The 17,827-nt window shown below is 40.0% G+C and overlaps 1 protein-coding gene across 2 annotated transcripts in view; it reads left to right on the top strand.

Moving 5' to 3' along the window:
• The window catches only part of CTNND2 (catenin delta 2), a 700,253-nt gene that overhangs the window by 252,089 nt on the left and 430,337 nt on the right, over nt 1-17,827 (top strand). For both annotated transcript variants that reach the window (XM_050891195.1, XM_050891194.1), the window contains exon 3: nt 16,445-16,557. In XM_050891195.1, coding sequence (XP_050747152.1) covers nt 16,445-16,557 — 113 coding nt within the window. The remainder of the gene's footprint in view (nt 1-16,444; nt 16,558-17,827) is intronic.

The following is a 17,827-nucleotide window of genomic DNA, read 5'->3' as shown; positions in this document are numbered from 1 at the left end:
TGGCAAGTGCACATCTCTACTTCCCCTTAACCAGGGAGCGGCCAGAAATACATCTGCTACTGAATCACAGGCGACGTACTCTTGGAGGACCTGGGAGGGGAGGAGAGCCGAGCACTTGCTGGCCATCGCAGATCTTCCACTTACCTGCACAACTGGGCACTCGAACCGCCGTATCACGTGTGGTTGAACAACAGCAGCTCTCATCAGATGTGAAGGGAGGTTTCCACGCTGCGTGGTGCTGCCTGTGCCTTCGATCCCTCCCAGGCCTCACAAGCTGCGCGGTCAGCTTCGCTCCCGCTCCTGATTTCTCAGACTGCCTTGTCCAGGGAGGTGAGAGGGAGCTTTGCTGGGGCCTGTGGTTCCCCTTGCCTCCCTCCCTGATCGGTTTGAAGTGGTTTTCCTGGCGCTGCCATAGAAACGGTGCCTGCAGTCGCAGAAGAGGGAATGTGTGTGGCATTCAGCCGCTGCCAGGTGTGGGGAGGAGAGAGCCTGCATTTTACCCGGTCCAAGTTCCCACTGCGGGGAGAGATGTCAGATTTAAGATGGGGGGCAGGGGGGAGAACAGATATGGCTCTAAACCACAGCTCAGAAACCATGGCTGGAAATCAATTCGAACCCCCTTTCTGCCATTAAATTCACTTAAAGCACTAAATTTAAAATTTGGTATGTGCTGGCTTGTTTTTATTTACTTCACTTTTCCTTTTCAATACTGTGATATCATGAACTGGTCTGTTCTGAAAAGGGAGTGTGCTGATTTTGGCTGGGATAGAGTTAATTTTCCTCATAGTAGCTAGTATGGGGCTATGTTTTGGATTTGTGCTGGAAACAGAGTTGATAATGCAGGGGTGTTTTTGTTATTGCTGAGCAGTGCTTACACAGAGTCAAGGCCTTTTCTGCTTCTCACACCACCCCACCAGCGAGGAGGCTGGGGGTGCACAAGAAGTTGGGAGGGGACACAGCTGGGACAGCTGACCCCAACTGACCAAAGGGATAGTCCATGCCATAGGACGTCATGCTCAGCATATAAAGCTGGGGGAAGAAGAAGGAAGAGGGGGACATTTGGAGTGATGGCATTTGTCTTCCCAAGTAAGGGTTATGCATGATGGAGCCCTGCTTTCCTGGAGATGGCTGAACACCTGCCTGCCAATGGGAAGTAGTGAATGAATTCCTTGTTTTGCTTTGCTTGCGTGCGTGGCTTTTGCTTTACCTGTTAAACTGTCTTTATCTCAACCCATGAGTTTTCTCACTTTTACTCTTCTGATTCTCTCCCCCATCCCACTAGGGGGGAGTGAGTGAGCAGCTGTGTGGTGCTTAGTTGCCGGCTGGGGTTAAACCACAACAGGGAGTTGCAACTCCTGCCTGCTCGTTCTGCACTTGGGGTCAGTGGCTTTAGTGATGTGCATTGTACGTGCCAGGTCTTGGACAAAATCGTTGGGGTTATCAACACTGCTAGAATGTTCCTGTGTTCATCCCATGGGGATAGATACAGTTTTGATTGCTGTGTTTTGCTGTAAAAAAGGCTTGAATTTCAGATGACTACCACAGTAATGTCAATGAAATATCCTGATAGCAGTTATGGAACAAGTTGATTCATTCATTATTTTTAATCTCTCTTTCTTTCTTTTCTTTTTTCTTTCCCCTGATTCAAAGAAAGTAACAATGATTCCTACAGCTCTCTTATTTTATAATTGTATCATAGCAGTAACTCTGATATCCCTTTTGTAAGGAACATCCCTGTAGAGATGCTTCTGTCCATTTTAATCTACTGACAGTTTCCTGAACAGTGTTTCGGTGGCAACTGAGTAGTCTTTGAACTGAAATCTGTCCTGTAATTGTGGAAGCAGCACCATTATTTTAGTGAGGCATGGTAATTCTGGAGTGCATCAAGTGCTGATTGTGTGTTTCATCTGCCAGAGCCATAACCACAAATTCAGTCCAGTATATTTAATTCTTTTGTTCCACTCACTGTTTTACTTAGAACGAGTAGTGCAAATCTGGGAGTCTTTTTGTTTGCTTATTTGAGGACTCAATAGCAAAACTGTTTTGTGTTTTATTGGAAGAATGGCCCAGATTCCCAATCCGGATGTTTTATGGATGAAAATCCATTTTTATATTAAAAAAACTGATTCATTATGTTTTCTGGTTTCTGTTTTGTGGCAATAAATGTATGTTTCACTAATGAGAATGGCTATTGTTGGTCGGACAACTTGTCTCCACCAATGACTGTAAGTATATGCTGAAGGAAGAGTAAGAACAGGGCAAGAATACATGATACTGTCTCCTAATATTCAAAAGCCACCTGTTTTCAGATTTCCACAACCCAGTGAAGTTATGATGTGCTTAGTAACCATCAAAAGCATACCTGTTACATAAAGAACCATCTTCTTTCATCTGTGTTCAAGTCTAGCTCTTATTTGCTTTCTTTGATATGTTCTACTTCTTGTTTTGGAAGAGCTAGTGAGTATGCCATGTGGGATTTTATAGACCTCTGCCATGTCCTCCCTAAGCTGTCTCTCTTCCAGACTGAAGATTCCTAACTTCATTGTTCCTTGTACAGAATCCATTTCATACCTTTAGTTATCCTTGTAGCCCCTTTTTCTATCTTTTCAGTTCTGCCACATCATTTCAGACATAGGAAGAGCAGAACTGACACAATTTTATGCTAGCACACCATGAATTTATTCAGTGGTGCAAGACCATTGGTGCTTGTGTCTTGGTAGGAAAGCTGATGATCAAATGGTAGTGACATGACACTCCTGTGGCAGCCCATGGGGCTGTTCCTAGGATGACAGAGGCATTGACTAGCCAGAGCTCCTGTGGGGGGATGTGGCCATTCGGGTGAGGGACAGTGGGGAGGGCCTGGTACTCCTTGCTGGGCTGAGCAGGGTGGGGACCTCACCTGTGGGACTTGTTGCCTGCTGGACCACAAAGCTGGCAGGCATAGGACCTGCAGGCAGAGCTCGGCAGATTATGCTGCAACAGGGGGAGTGAGCAGGAACCTAATAGGATGTCAAGCAGTGATGCTGCAGGGGCAAGGGACAAGGCCTCGGTGTGCAGAGAAGAGAAGACCAGAAGCAAGCTTAAACAGAGAAGGAATAGCAATGCACAGAACAAGGCACCCTGGAAGCTTGTGACCTGTGGCACCAAGGCAGTAGCTCTCCCCTCATCTGGAAAAATTCAGCTGAAGAACAGATATGGAGTCCTGGGAATAGACTGGAAGGATGAACACATTACCCTGGAAGAGACAACCAAGCCAACAGCTCGACAAGTCTAACTTGTGAGGGAAATGAAGTACTGAGTATTAACAGCAGGAGACTCCCTTCTGTGATAAACTGAGGGTACGCATCTGCTGACCTGACACAAAGTCGTGTGAAGTTTGCTGCTGGCCTGGGGTCAAAATACAGCCAAAATCCTGCAGAGATAGACAGCCAAGACTCATCAAGTCCAAGGACTTGCTACTCTTCCATCTGGGCACCAATGATACAGCAAAGTGTGATCTGGAAAAAATTAACCAGGACTGCAGAGTCTTTGGGGTTAAAGTAAAGGAGACAGGTGCTCAGGCTGTTTTCTCCTCAGTCTTGCCAGGGAAGGGTGCAGGCAGAAGCAGGCGTATCGTTTAGGTCAACACCTAGCTGTGTAGCTGGTGTCACTGACAGTCTTTCTACTTCCATGATTAAGGGACTATGATCTACTGAGCGAAGAGATCCACTTTTCAAAGAAGTGTGAGGATGCCTTTGCCAATAGACTGGGGAATAATGAAGTGGACTTTAAATGAGGGTTAAGGCAGAGTGGAGACAAGGCTGGAGGGGACAAGGTGAAAGCATGCATGGAGCAGAGCTGTAGGGGAGGCTACCACACTCCCCTCAGAGACAAGGAGCAGATGGCGCATCATCTCAAGTGCCTGTGCACCAACCCTCACACTCTGGGGAAGAAAACAGGAGAAATGGAGTTCCTTGTACAGTCACAAAGTTACAATGTCATTGGGATTACAGTAAATCAGTGGGAGAGCTCATGTGTCTGGAGTCCTGCAACGGACAGTTAAGACCATAAAGAAAGATAGAAAGCGTAGAAGATAGGTAATAGAGAAGAAAAGGTTGTGCTCTGTGTAAAAAAAACAGTTTTAATAAACAAAGGTCAGCTGTGGTCTGTAGAGTGCTTCTGGGTCAAAATCAGAGCCACAGAGAGAGACCTCATGGTGTCTGCTGCAGACCTGGATCAGGAAGAAGAGGTGGATGAAGCCTTCTTTATTCACCTCCAAGAGGCCTCAGGCCTGCAGGCCCTGGTTCTTAAAAGGGAATTCAGCCCTCCTGATATTTACTGGGAAAGCAACACAGTGGTGCATAAACAATCTGGGAGATTTCCATGGTGCGTTGAGGACAGCTTCCTAGTGCAGTCTGTGGATGGGCCAACAGGAACAGTGCTCTTCTAGACTGAATGCTTACTAATGAAGACATGTTTGAAGATACGAATGTCAACAGCAGCGCTGGCTGCAGCGACTGTAGGAGTGTAGAGGCCAAGGGGCTTGAGGAGGACAGGTGATAAAATAAAGATCTGCACTTCAGAAGAGCAGATTTCAACTCACTCAGGAAACTGTTAGGAGGAATCTAACGGGAGTCTGTCTTGGAGAGCAAAGCAGCTCAGTAATTTTGGGAGATTTCCCAATACAGCTGCTTCTTGAAGTACAAGAGCAGTCTGTGCCCCTAAGCAGGAAAAGGAGCAGGCATAAAAAGAAATCAGAAAAACATTGAGCTACTAAAAGGGCTCAAATGAAAAAAGGAGCACTAGAGAAGTGCAAAAGGGGGCAAACTCCCAAAGAGGAATATAGAAATACTGCTTCAGTGTGCAGACGTGCAATTAGGAAGGCAAAAGCTCAGCTGGATCTCAAACTAGCAAGAGATAACAAGAATAACATAGAAGTTTGTGCAGGTATGTTAGCAGGAAGCAGAAGTACAAGAAAGATGTAGGCCTGCTGCTGAATAGGGCCAGCAAGTTCGTCAAAAATGGCACAGGAAAGGCTGAGGCACTCAGCCTGTCTTCACAGGTAATGTCAGCCCCCAAAACTCTACGTCAAGAAGCAACAACGAAACAAATGGCAAACCCCTGATAGTAGAGGAGGGTCAAGTGAGGGACCATCTGTACAAATTGGACAGGTACAACTCCTGTGTGACCTGATAGGTGCAACTGAGGGTGCTGAGAGAGTTGGCCGGTATCATCACAAAACTACTCCTTAACATCTTTGAAGGATCACAGAAGTAAGGGGCAATCTCCTGTATCTGGAAAAGAACAAATATTACAGCCATCTACAAAAACAGCAGAAAGGTAGATCCAGGAAACTACAGACCAGTCAGCCTTATGTTTTTGGGAGAAAGTATGCAACTCATGGAAGCATCTCCAGGTAGTTGAAGGCCATGTGAAGTTAGGATTGGTTTTGCTCCATGACGATCACCTTCTGCTTATCTACAGAGAATTTCATCTCCCACTTTGTGTCCTGCTTTTTCAGGCTGTGAAAACATCCTTCTAAAATTCTCTATTGTTGCCCTTCAGCCTTACTGACCTGCATAATTTTGTATTGTTACCAAACTTGGTCACCCTGTTGTTCACTCCTTGTTTCAAGTGATTTATATATGTGTTGAACAGTGTGGAACACAGAACCAGAACTTCACTGGTGGACACCTTCAACTGTGAGAATTTACCACTTATTTCTAGTCTTGACCTCCTATTTAAGAAAGTACTTATCCATATAGAAACATTGTGGATAAGTAGTTCATGTTTATGTCAGTGTCCACTAATTCTGTTCCATGTTACACACTCCAATAATTTGCCCGGTATGACTGTCTGGCTTGCTGCTCTGTAGTCTTACAGATCTCCCTGGAAACTGGCATTGCATTCCATGTCTTTCAGTTCTCAGGTACGACATCTGTTTTAAGCTCCTTCAGAACTCTTGAGTTCTGATCTTCCCATTTATTACTGTTTGTTTTGTCAGTTTGTTTCACGACCTATTCTACCGTCACTTCAATTTCAGGCAGATCCTCTGATAAGACTCCCTCAGTGAGTTCTTAGCATGGGAGTTTCCCATGAAATACCAAAAAACTTTCTGAAGGATTCGTTTAGTTTTTCTTCAATGAACCCTTCTATATCCTGATCACCCAGTGGCTCTACAGACTACAGGCAGCTTCTTGCTCCTGATGCATTTGAAGAAACATTTGTTGTTTGCTTTGATGTCTTTGGCTATTTGTCCCTTAGAACCATATTGTGCTGTCTTGTGTTTTTATATTTAACCTGTCAGCACTTATGGTCCTTTATTTTCTTCATTTGAAGATGATTTCAGCTTTCAAAAAGAGCTTTTTTGTTTCTAACAACTTCCTTTGCCCTCCTCTTTAACCGTGCTAACTTCTTTTGTTACATATTAAGCTTTTCTTGACACATTGCATTGGCTCTGTGCTTCCAATATCGGGGCATCAAGTAGTTTCCATACTGCCTATGAGGACTTAACTCTTAGCTTTAAACAAAGTTTTTGATTTTTTTGTTACATATTTTCTCTTTTTATGTGGCTCATAACTGGCAGATTTTCTGTCTTCTGTAGGGATGTTAGATCTGAGCACACAATGATAACTTAAAGAGTGGCTTCTCAGCTGCAAGATGTCAAACCATCTTTTGTGCATTACCTGAGACCAAGTCAAGAATTACGTCTTTTCTTGTGGGCATCCTAAGCAGCCGTCTATGATAGTATCCAAAATTCAGTCTGTGTGCCATGGCTTTCTGTTGCATTTTTTTTGGACTGTACAAGCTACAGGGGTAATTGAAGACTCTGAGAACTATCGCATTTTGTACCCTTCTTTCAAAATATGTCTCTGTCTTGACGGACAGGCAGTACTGCCAACTCCATACTGTGTCAATCCATGTGTCAACCCATACAAGTTCTTTTTATTCAGTGAGATTGTTTCTTTAATTTGATTCTAAGCTCTTTCCCTATCTTTGCCCATACTACAAATGTTATCCTGAACTGCATGTTCCTTACCTATTTGTTTTCAAACAGGTAACTTTTAGACTGTAATTTCATTATGAAAACCTTTTTACTTCGTTCAAAAGATGAGCTATTCATACCAGAAATTAGGAGAATAAGATCATAATGATACTTCTTAAAACTAACATTTTCATTACTAATTGCTTTTCCCTTTCATAAGGAACAATATGATTCTGTTGGGAATTTCCTGAATCTGTGGTATTTCTGCAGGGTAGCCAGAAAAGGAATGAATTGCCTGATTATTTTAGTAGTTCTCTTCTTTGTAATAAAAGATGTAATAAAAGAGGAAAGATTCAAAAGCATAGTTTGGGCTATTAAAGTTAACTGCTACTGCCACAGAATCATCTGTGAGAGAAAATGTGCAAATCTCGAGGGTTTGCAGTCCTTGAGTTCAAATTTTTTAGCCCATGCTGTTTGAAAGCCTGTTTTTTTTCCTTAATACTTAATAGTAGTAGAAGTAAGTGAAGTATTTGACTAATCAAAGTACTGTCTGCTAGAATACCAGAATTTTTTGTTTACGAACATCCTCGTATTTGTGCTGAATTTCCTTACAGTTTCATTGTAATCCTCTATTTATGTGGAAGTCCATCCACATTCAGTTAGTGTTGCAAACTGAGTCTTGCAAGTATGCAGAAAATCAAGCTTCTATGTTCTTAGTTGTAAGACAAGAAAAAACAAAATCCTATAGGTATTAATTTGCATGCGGTAGGTTGCCCTAAAAAAAGTAAGTCCATCTTGCTTTGTCAGATAACTTTTGAATCCCTTACTAACATGCTAATGACTAGCTCTTTAATAGCTACTCATGGCAATATTCAGATGTAGTATCCTAATTAATTCAGAGATTCAAGGATAATTGCAAATTATGGAGTCTGTTCTTGGATATGCTGCATTGACAGTCTATGTATGGATTGAGAAATCAGTCTCTCTTACAAGGCAAGGAAAATCAAAAGAGAAAATTGCTCACCAGAATAATTTCTCCAATGGAAGCAGAAGAGGGAGGGATTAGATGTCTCTAATCTCTTAGACCATTCTGGACAAGTGTAAAGCTAATGATTTATAATGCTGGCTCTCCATCTGTACGCAATGCCTAGGATGACGTGTATCTTCAAAACTCTGGAAGGGAGAACTAGTTTAGAGATGTATAAATAGGGAACCGGAGAACCCCATGAATAAAATGCTGGAGAAGACTTTAGATCTCTAAACATGCAGATAGACTGCACAAAGTGTTGTGTGTTGTTGGTATCCACATATGTTGGTGTGTATACTGACACCTCTGTAGCTATTGCTAGCATCTTGGCATAATGCCCGTCAGACCACAGATCAGATCAGAGAAGAAAGGTAGACTAGAAGCTGAGTATGTTGTCAGAATCAAAAAAGGTTTTCTTAGTGCTTCAATGTCTAGAACATTTTTAGAAGTTTCACTTTTTGAAACAATGTTGTTTCACTTCCTTAGCTTTTCACATGTCTTTAAATCATACAAATATTTTTTACATTATAATAAAGCATCTTCCAGCTGCAACAGGAGTATGTTGCTCTTTTCAGAACAAAATTACCCTACAGATGTGTATTGGAAAATCAAGGTAAAAGGCATCAGTCCACAGTTCTGTCTGATATATTAGATCTGTTGAACATGCAAAGTCAGGCTTCAAAAACTGCTACTGTAAATGGAATTACCCTTTTCCACTTAGACATTTTAAATCTTTGTGCCTGGACAACTGAGAAGTAGATGAGAATTACAAGCTCGGGCCAGTGTAACACTGAAGAGTCAGGGTCTGTTACTGAACTCCAGCTCTGTTCCTCTCACTGTCCTTGGAGAAGATCCACCATCTCTGAGGTTTTGTTTTGCTCCCACATTGAGCTTTATAATTAATAACAGTAAGCCCTAAAGCAAGTCAAAGCTAGTGAGTTAGAAAGTCAGTTTATCTTACATCCTCCTTAAATTGCTGCTGCAGAGGGTGGAGAAGCGAAAGTATGAGATTAGAAAGCTCTTAGTAGTTCTAATCCTGTCCTAACACTCCAAAGCTTTTACTTACACTTTATTACTTTGGGGACTGAAGTAGTTTGCATGGGAGGAAGTGGAATAGCACAGCAGTCATGGTGGGTGATAAACCATTGGGAGTGTTGGCAGGGGATGCAAAAACTAGTGAGAAGGAGAAGAAAGGAATGAGCTAAAAGACTAAAGCTGAATACAAAACAGGGAGAAGAAAAAATGGGATAGAAAAGGACTAGGCAATTTGTAACAGAAAAATGGAGATGATTTGAATAACTTTGGTGATTGTGCTGGAGGAGAAATAATACAATTTCCCTAGGAACAGAAGTCCAGGCAATTGGGCAGTGTGCCTTCAGAGAGCAAGGCTTGCCTGTAACTCACAGAGGAACAGGGCAGTGTGCCTGGAGAGCTGAAACATGCAACTGAATGCAATTGTGACCTCATTTGTATCAGGGTCCTAAAAACAGAAAATAAAATAGGGTCTGATTTCTATAAAAGTTGTTAAAGGCATGAAAGGGACTTCTTTGAGGTGATCTTACATGAAAAAGAAGGAACAGATTATTTTTAAACACCATAATCAGCCAAACTAGTTCTTTACCCCATAAATAATCCATATGCATAATAGCCCAGATGCCATACTAATCTCTTGTAAAGAAACATGGGATTGCTAAAACCCCCAGATGAGGTGAGGGAATAAGCCAGAGAAATACAGGTTCAGGCTGATAAAATACTAGCTCTTACATCAAGTCAAATGTGTCTTTAAGCATGATGATGATCAGAGAGTTTGACAGCCACTGATCTCTAATCCATAATATAGATTGGCATAAAGCCTTGGAAAAATTTCCAGAACTCATCAGTTCTAGGATCTTGGAAAAACTAGGTTGAAAGAGACCTCTGGAGGTCTACTGCAAGCAGGTCTAGCTTCAAGGTTAGATCAGATGTGCAGTTGACTTTCAAAATCTCCAAGAATGGAGATTCTACAACCTACCTGGGAAACCTGTTCCGGTGTTTAACTACCCTTGCTGTGTTGTTTGGTTTTTGAGTTTGGGATTTTTTTGTTTGTTTGTGGGTTTTTTTCCTTATATCCAGTCAGAATTTACCTCATTGCAAGTTGTGACTCTTGCCTTTGTCTGTTTGCTGTATATCTCTGACAAGAGCCTGGTGATGTCTTAACTATAATCCCCCATTAAGAAGTAAAAGTCTGCAATTAGATCCTCCCTAGACCTTCTCTTCTCCATGCTAAACAAACCAAATTCCTTCAGCTTCTTGTACAATGTGTCCTTCAATCTTCTAACTATCTTTGTGGCCCTCTGGTGGCCTTGCTTCAAAATCTTGTCATGTCTCTTGTCCTGGTGGCCCAAAACCAGGCACTGTACTCAAGATGCAGCTTCAGGAGTACCAAATAAAAAGGAATAATTACTTCCTTGTTCTGCCAGTGGCTTTCTTGCTAGTGCAGTGAAATAAGTGGTTGGCCATCATCACCACAGGAATGCACTGCTGAGTCACAACTTGTCCACCAGACCCCCAGGTCCGTTCTTTGGAGATGCTGTACTGTTACATGGGTTTCCATCTTCCATGCAGGACTTTTCATTTTTCTTTCTTGAACTTCATGACACTATCGCTGGCCTGTTTCTCCAACTTGTCAAGGTTCCTCTGAATGGTAGTCCTGCCCTCCAACGTATGAATTGCTTCCTTCAGGTTGATGTTACCTGCAAACTTGCGGTTGCATATAGATGCAGTCATAGCTATTAACAAGTCTTTTTTTTTTTTTAATCTTAATTTAATTTTGGCCTCCATTAAGATCCTGCAACAACATGTCCACCACTGAGTTTCTGAATTTGCCACCTCTCTGCTCATCTGATTATTACCTTGTTGTGAGCTTCTTCCCTCGCCTCCATGTTATTCAGTGAAAGGGAAGAATGAAACAATCCAGTGAAAAAGGATAAGAACAGTACAAGTGAAAACACAGTCCAACAATGGAGAAAGTAGAGAAGCTGGAAGAATCAAATGGTACGTTCTAAAGCCCAGTTTTGAAGCTTCTGAACAACATTCAGTGTCAGAGGGATAGGGGCATTGCTAGTGATGTTTTTATCCTGTTTGAAAGCATCAAGACATTCTGTTTTCCTTCTAGTTACAGGATGGGCTGTCAGGTCTGGTTTGTGTCTGATGCTGTCCCTAGATTTCTGCCAAGTTAAACTTCCCTAGATTTTGCTGTTTTCCTCGGGAAGTATATGCCCCAATTTTAGCTGCTCATGTGTGTCCAGTACGATAGGTTAAGAATAGTTTGTTGCCAACACCACTCCACTTACTTGGAGTTTATAGATGTGCAGTATATGGAATTATGCATGATGCCATAGGATGTGCATAGCAATATGCACATACTACTTGTGACATTAATTGAGGTACACTTTTTCTTGTTTAATAGGTTACAACAAGATAAAGCCAATGTTGTACATTTCTACAACCTATGTACTTTAGTAATTTCTGTGTTTTCTAAGATACTCCTGTGAAAAACTTCAATCCAGGAGATGATTTATTTGTTTGTGTAGCTGTAATCAGGCTTTCTCTATTCATCTCACCAGGGATTCCCAGCCTTACCTCAGTGCTGTTATTTGTCTGTATTTGAAGATTCAAATGATCATCAGTGCACCAATTTGTTTTTGTATAGCATATTTACAGTCAAAAGCTAAATGCTTTTCCTCTTTTAATGTTATGACCTTAAGATTCTTGGGAATTCAATAAATCCGCAAGGCTGTTCAGCCTAAATTTAGATATATTCTTTTTTTGTATCAGCTGCTTTTTACTATCTCTGCTGATTTTGCTGTGTCTTTTGCTCAGCGTCAATACACATCTTGCTGTGAAAGGATTGAAGGATTACTTTAAGATTGTAAAGGACAGAGTGAAGTGAGATCAGCTCTGAATATCAGCCGAATTTCTTTTGACCTGTTTAACACCCCCTACCACCACCCCCCCAACATTCGAAAGGGTCAATACAGACCACCCAGCAGATACAAAGCATAAAAATAATCAAATACCCTCTTACTTTAGTGTGCCCTGAGCTCAGGAGTTCATAACCTGTCTGAAGGCTGTGAAGATTTCTATCAAGCTTATTCAGTTTCTGGACCACTGTGAAACGTATGACCTGACTCAGGTCTTATTTAATGCTTGAAGTTTTGGTGGCTGCAGAGGGTAGATAAAACATAAATCTCATACTGAAAAGGCAAATATGTCCAATTGCCGTCTATGGAATAATGAATATTTTTTACAAAAACCTCATGGTAGTGGACAAATACCACTTTTAAACATAAATTGCTTCAGGCCCTAGCAGATAGATACTCCTTATATCACTTCAAAACAATTTGGCAAAGTTATCATAAAGTTCCTTCCTTTCCAAGCTGCTCTCTTGAGTGATTTCTCTGGATTACTCTCATCATTATTTCTAATCTTTCTGTTGGCTTCCCACTCCCACACCCTTTATGGTGCTACGTGCGAAGGACTGCCAGACTGGGCATTTCACTTTGCAGTGCCTTTGCATGTGCACTTGCTTTCGCATCATTGCCCTTTGTATCACAGTCTGTGAAGCTGCACTTGACATGGCATTACTTAAATTAATGTTGATGTTGCAATGTAGTTTCTGCAGTTCTTCATTCTGCAATTGTCTTGACAACAGATTTGCATAATCAGTGGGTAGGAATTTGTTTTTAATTTTGATGTTCCGATTAGCTGGATTCCGATAAATAATAGAAGGTTGTGAAGATAACACAGCATGGCATGAAGTGGTGAAAATGATTGTAAACAGAACAAATAAGACAAATGATGGAGTCAGGTTCAGTAGTTATTTTTATAAAATGTAAGCAAATACTATTTCTAGTTTCTGTCTTGCACTGTGACAGCTGCTTGAAATCTAAACATATGGATTTATTCAAATACTAGTCACTCTCACTGCTTCCCAAACAAAGAGAAGGAAGCTTATTAATTTGTTTTCTGCCAGGGATTCTTGATACAGAGGGATAGCAGACTCTCCCAACTCTTACTTGAATTCTTCTTTTCTTCGTTCATTCCAAAGGCAACCCTGTGGACCTGCACCTTTGTCATCACATGAGGGAATACCTAACACAGTTTGTTAAATTTAATGTAGAGGATAATTCTGAGGTAATAATTGTTTGGCTCTGCCCTTTCACATAACCCACCCCCCCACCTTTCATCTCCTTCCTTCCATCCCTAACTTCTGATGGCACCTGACAGAAGGCAATTAAGTGAAAAATAGCAGCAATTAAGTCAAGCTAGTAATGAAGTTACTGTTCACCTGTTGTAGCCATTTTCATGTATTAGAAGCCCAAGATTATTTTTTTCTTAAGTGATCCAGCACATCTCTGCTTCCTACTTGAGGAGGAACATACACACAACTGTCCTTTTCCAGTCATCTCTGCAGGGCAGGATTTAATGTTTTCTGGTTTCACTGCCCACATTATTTAATTTCTACATCTTAGGAAGAGCAGAGTTCCCTCAATAAGGGACCAATTATTGAGAGAGAGAGAGAGGCTGCTTAAACTGATCATTTTAGGGCATTTGCTAGAGTAGCAATTTGTATCGTAGGACTGAAAGAGATTAGTGGAGGATGAGTCACGAAGTATGCTAGGAAATGAAAGAAAGATGGAACACAGAAGAGAACAGGAAGGAGTAAGTAGGGAAGAAAGCTAAATGACACAGTCAAGAGAAGAAAAGTATATTTTGGAGACTAGAATCATGAGCAAAAAATGTTCTGTAGACAAAGTAATCATGACATAAGGGTGTTAGTTGGGAAAATGCAGAAGTGTCTGGAAAGTAGTCAGTGGTTAACTGAAGGAATACGAAGCATAGAAAATATATGAGAAGATATACAATCCAGATAGCAGAAGAAAAGAAAAAGGCAAAATAGTATTTACTTTTAAAGTATTTCAATAAAATAGGTTTGGGGGCATTTCTATATTTAGTTGACTTGAGATAGCATGGACAAAAGGGAGCTGGAGAGAGGTTGTTTGCACACCTACTAGAGTAAAAGGACACAATGATCTACACTTGTCTGTCTAGGAAAAGGCAAATGACAGCATGGACAGTTGGGAGCATTAGCTCCCGAGTCCTTGATTCTTATGTTCTCTTAGTAACGTTATAAGGACAGCTGCATCTTCTCACTAGGCAGGTAAAAAAAGTGCCTTCTGCTAGGCCACGGCAAAGAACATGTCTGACCTGCCTCACCTGGGATGGCGGGAAGTGAAGCTGGCTGGACGAAAACGTATGCTAAGCGTCAAAATGTGTATTGATATCATTGTCATGATAGAATCAAGTAACTTAAAAAATGCAGTGGAACAGAATAGCTGTTAAAGCTTTTGCTTTTATTTCGAAAGTAAACTTAACGCTCTGTTTGGTTTTGTTTGTTTACACTATCAAAATTTCTCAGTGCTTACATGCTTTGATATAAGCATGCTAGCAAAGCAAATACTATACCACTTTGATTTTACGTTCTTCAAAACTTTAGTAATATTTCTGTTACAATCCTTTCTGCAGTAGGGGTATTATTTTATGCAAACAAGGCCAGGTTTTGAATAATAACTCTTGGAAAGTTTATCAACAGTCTCTTCGTCTTTTCAGACAATTGATTCTACTAGGTGAGAGACAAATACTCTCTGTGAAGTAGGCATATCTGAATTAAGTGGTTATTATTAGGTGATTTTTAATAGTCCTATCTACAAACAACAATGAAAAAGACATTTCTGAGTACTACAAAAACGTGCAGAGAATATTATTAACTATGATTACTAATGCACTAATAACATTCAGTGAGCAGTGATGTTCTGCTCTTTACATCAATCTGACTCGATGGTATTCTTGTGCTCTGGATAGTCTTGCTTGGAATAACAAATACAGAATTAAGTAGGCTTTGTCAAATAGTCAGTGGCCATTTAAGTATACACTGGCTATTTTGTGCTGTACATAACCTGTGTGGACTTCCCCCCTTACTCATAGTGCAGGACAGAAGTTATTCCATGCCAATAACAAGAGAAACAAAGAGGACTGATCCAGCTGAATTGGGTAGAACAACCACCAGCCGTTTCCTCCTTCTATTTCAGTTATGGTTTGCATCGTTTCAGAGATTTGAAAGGTTTAATGCCTCCATTTACCCTTGGCTTCTTGGTCAGAGGTTTTAGGTAGTAGATAGGATGAAGACTTTTGAGTCCTTCTCTCTACTCCTACCATTTCTTCCTTTCTCTCAAATACTGAGTTCTTCAGTGGTACTTGTTGGACGTAAGTCATGACCCAAGTAATTTCCAGTGCTGTTTTTCTGCTAGGCAAGACATTGCTGGGGAGTTATTCAAGGGACTCTCTGCCATACCTCTGCATTACGGGGAGGTCTTTTTTTGAAAGAAAAGAGGGAGAAAGAGATAATGGGTGCATTTGTGTGGACACAGGAATAGTTTAACAAGTGGATTCTCAAAATATTTCTCTTTCAGCCTTCAACAAACCCAAAGAAAAGGGCAAGAGAGCTGTTTCTATTTACCTGTGAAAAGGGCTTAATGTAACTGTGACCAAAATGAAAGGACAGCAACATTTGGCAAATTCCCTAAAAGTGTTTCAACTTTTGTATTTGATAAAACTACTGCCACCATATGTGGGAAATGTAGCTCTTTAAGGAATAGTGGGAATTTTACTTGTATTGGGTTTGCTTCTTTTTTTTTCTTTTAATTAAAAAAATAATCTCTTGTGTATAAAAACAAAAACTCTTTACAAGTACATTTATAAGCTCTGTGGATAAATCTTATCTGGTGGGACTGGGTTGGCTTCCTTGACAGAATAAAAGGAAATACATTCAATTAGTGGTAGGATTTTTAGCACAGCTTTTGTCCAAAACTACTTGAGTTTCCCTTCTGTGCATCATTAAATGCAGAAATTAAACTGTGTTCAGTCCATAGCAACACACCTTTAATTTACTTTATTTCACTAGTGTGTACTGTGATGGTTGTCTTTTTGAGTACAAAAGCTTTTGTCACCGCATGATCATCTGCAGAACTTTGCATCTTTTTTTAAGTAACACAAATTGGTCTCATTTGTGATCATACTTCGATCAGCCTCTTAAGAACACATTTGCATGCTACTAAGAGGTCTACATGAACTATGAATGATTTTGAGGTAGGCCTAAATTGTTTAATGTATTTGGAAATTCCATTCCTGATAAACCAGCTCATTCTACAACATGTATCATTAGAGTGAACGAAGGAATGAGTAGGTGTTACCACAAAAATTGGTACTGCGAATGTGTTTAAAAAGGAAAAAAAAAAAAGCTTTCCTATAAGATATTATACTAACAGTTCTTGCACAAATTATAATTTTATGTACTGAAGTTCCTTGTTAATCTCAAGAGAAGTCAAAACAAATGGTTTAATTTATTTTTTCAGGAACTGCAGTTTGAGAGACTGACTCGAGAACTTGAGGCTGAACGTCAGATTGTAGCTAGCCAGCTGGAGAGATGTAAGCTTGGATCAGAAACTGGAAGCATGAGCAGCATTAGGTAATGTACAAGTTGTTAATTTCTTTGTAATGTAATGAATTTTGTCGCTGTTACAAATTACCACTGAGAACAACGTTGGTCATCTTCTTGTAAAATTATACACCAGGGAGCATGAGATTTTAGTAGAGTTTGAAAATTTGCATTTTGATCTGCTTTTTAAAAAAAAATTTTCAAGAAGAGGCTTAATTTCATGCAATTTGGTATCTGGTTTGTCCAGTAAGAAAATAGTAGTCACATTTGGAATTCATTGATCTGCTGTAGTCTGACTGAATTAACAGCAAAACTCCTGTTTCCACTACCAATACAGCTGTAACTTTCAGCGAGAGCTTTTTAGCTTCATATTTGCAGAGATGTATTGATAAGTTTTGTGAACCTGTTTTGTCATAATTTCATCATTCAAGGTAGTAAAAGCTTTAGAGATAATTACTTAAAGCTGCTGACCTGACATCAAAATGTAATGATAAGATATGAGTCACTTTTTTTTTTTTTTTTTTTTTTTTTTAAACATTGGCTTTCTTCAATTAAAGAAATTGTTCTGGTACATTGTTTGGATGATGGCGGGATTTTTTAAGAGATTGTAACAAAAGGAAGCTGATCTCTTGGTCAGTTTGGTGCGAGTAAACATTTTGTAGTTTTGAGCTTCTTGATACTAGTTTGTTTTCTCAGGTGAACCTAATAAACGAAAGATGATAGTACCTGAGTTTCAAGGATCAAGAAAAAAATATGTTTTATAGATATATCTTCTGTTTTTATCAGTGGAAATATTAAGTGTGATAACATTTGAATACTTAAGTATGATATGCCAATTTTAGTGCCAAGTTTTGTGTGATACTAGTAGGAAAAACTACAAAAAAATTCCATCACTACTAGAAGAAACTCTTCCTCAGTTTAAGCAATTCAGACTACGCTTCAATCAAATGATTGTTTTCCATGATAAGTAGGAAATAATTATTCAGTAGAATGCCAAAGATGCAACAAAAATACCGAATGTAACAGTTCAATTAAAATGGCAGAAGTCAGAAGAATCTTTCACTAATTCAGCAGAAGCTGTACATGAAGTTGACTTAAATATAAACATTCTTAATAAATCAAGTGAGAATTAACTCCCTAAGATAAAATCTTACTTTATTCTATATAATCTTCTCTACCAACTAGACTTATGTTAACATTAGAGAAACTATATTATTTAGAATTATTTAAGCACAGAGTAGGTAATATTTGGTAATGCAGTATGGTACTATATTTGCACCTTAAGTGCACTGCCCCAGCA

The sequence above is a fragment of the Gymnogyps californianus genome, chromosome 2, assembly GCF_018139145.2.
Source record: "Gymnogyps californianus isolate 813 chromosome 2, ASM1813914v2, whole genome shotgun sequence".
NCBI classification, from domain to species: Eukaryota; Metazoa; Chordata; class Aves; order Accipitriformes; family Cathartidae; genus Gymnogyps; species Gymnogyps californianus.
Note: the sequence above shows the minus strand (reverse complement) of the source record. Positions and strands in the feature narration are given on the sequence as shown.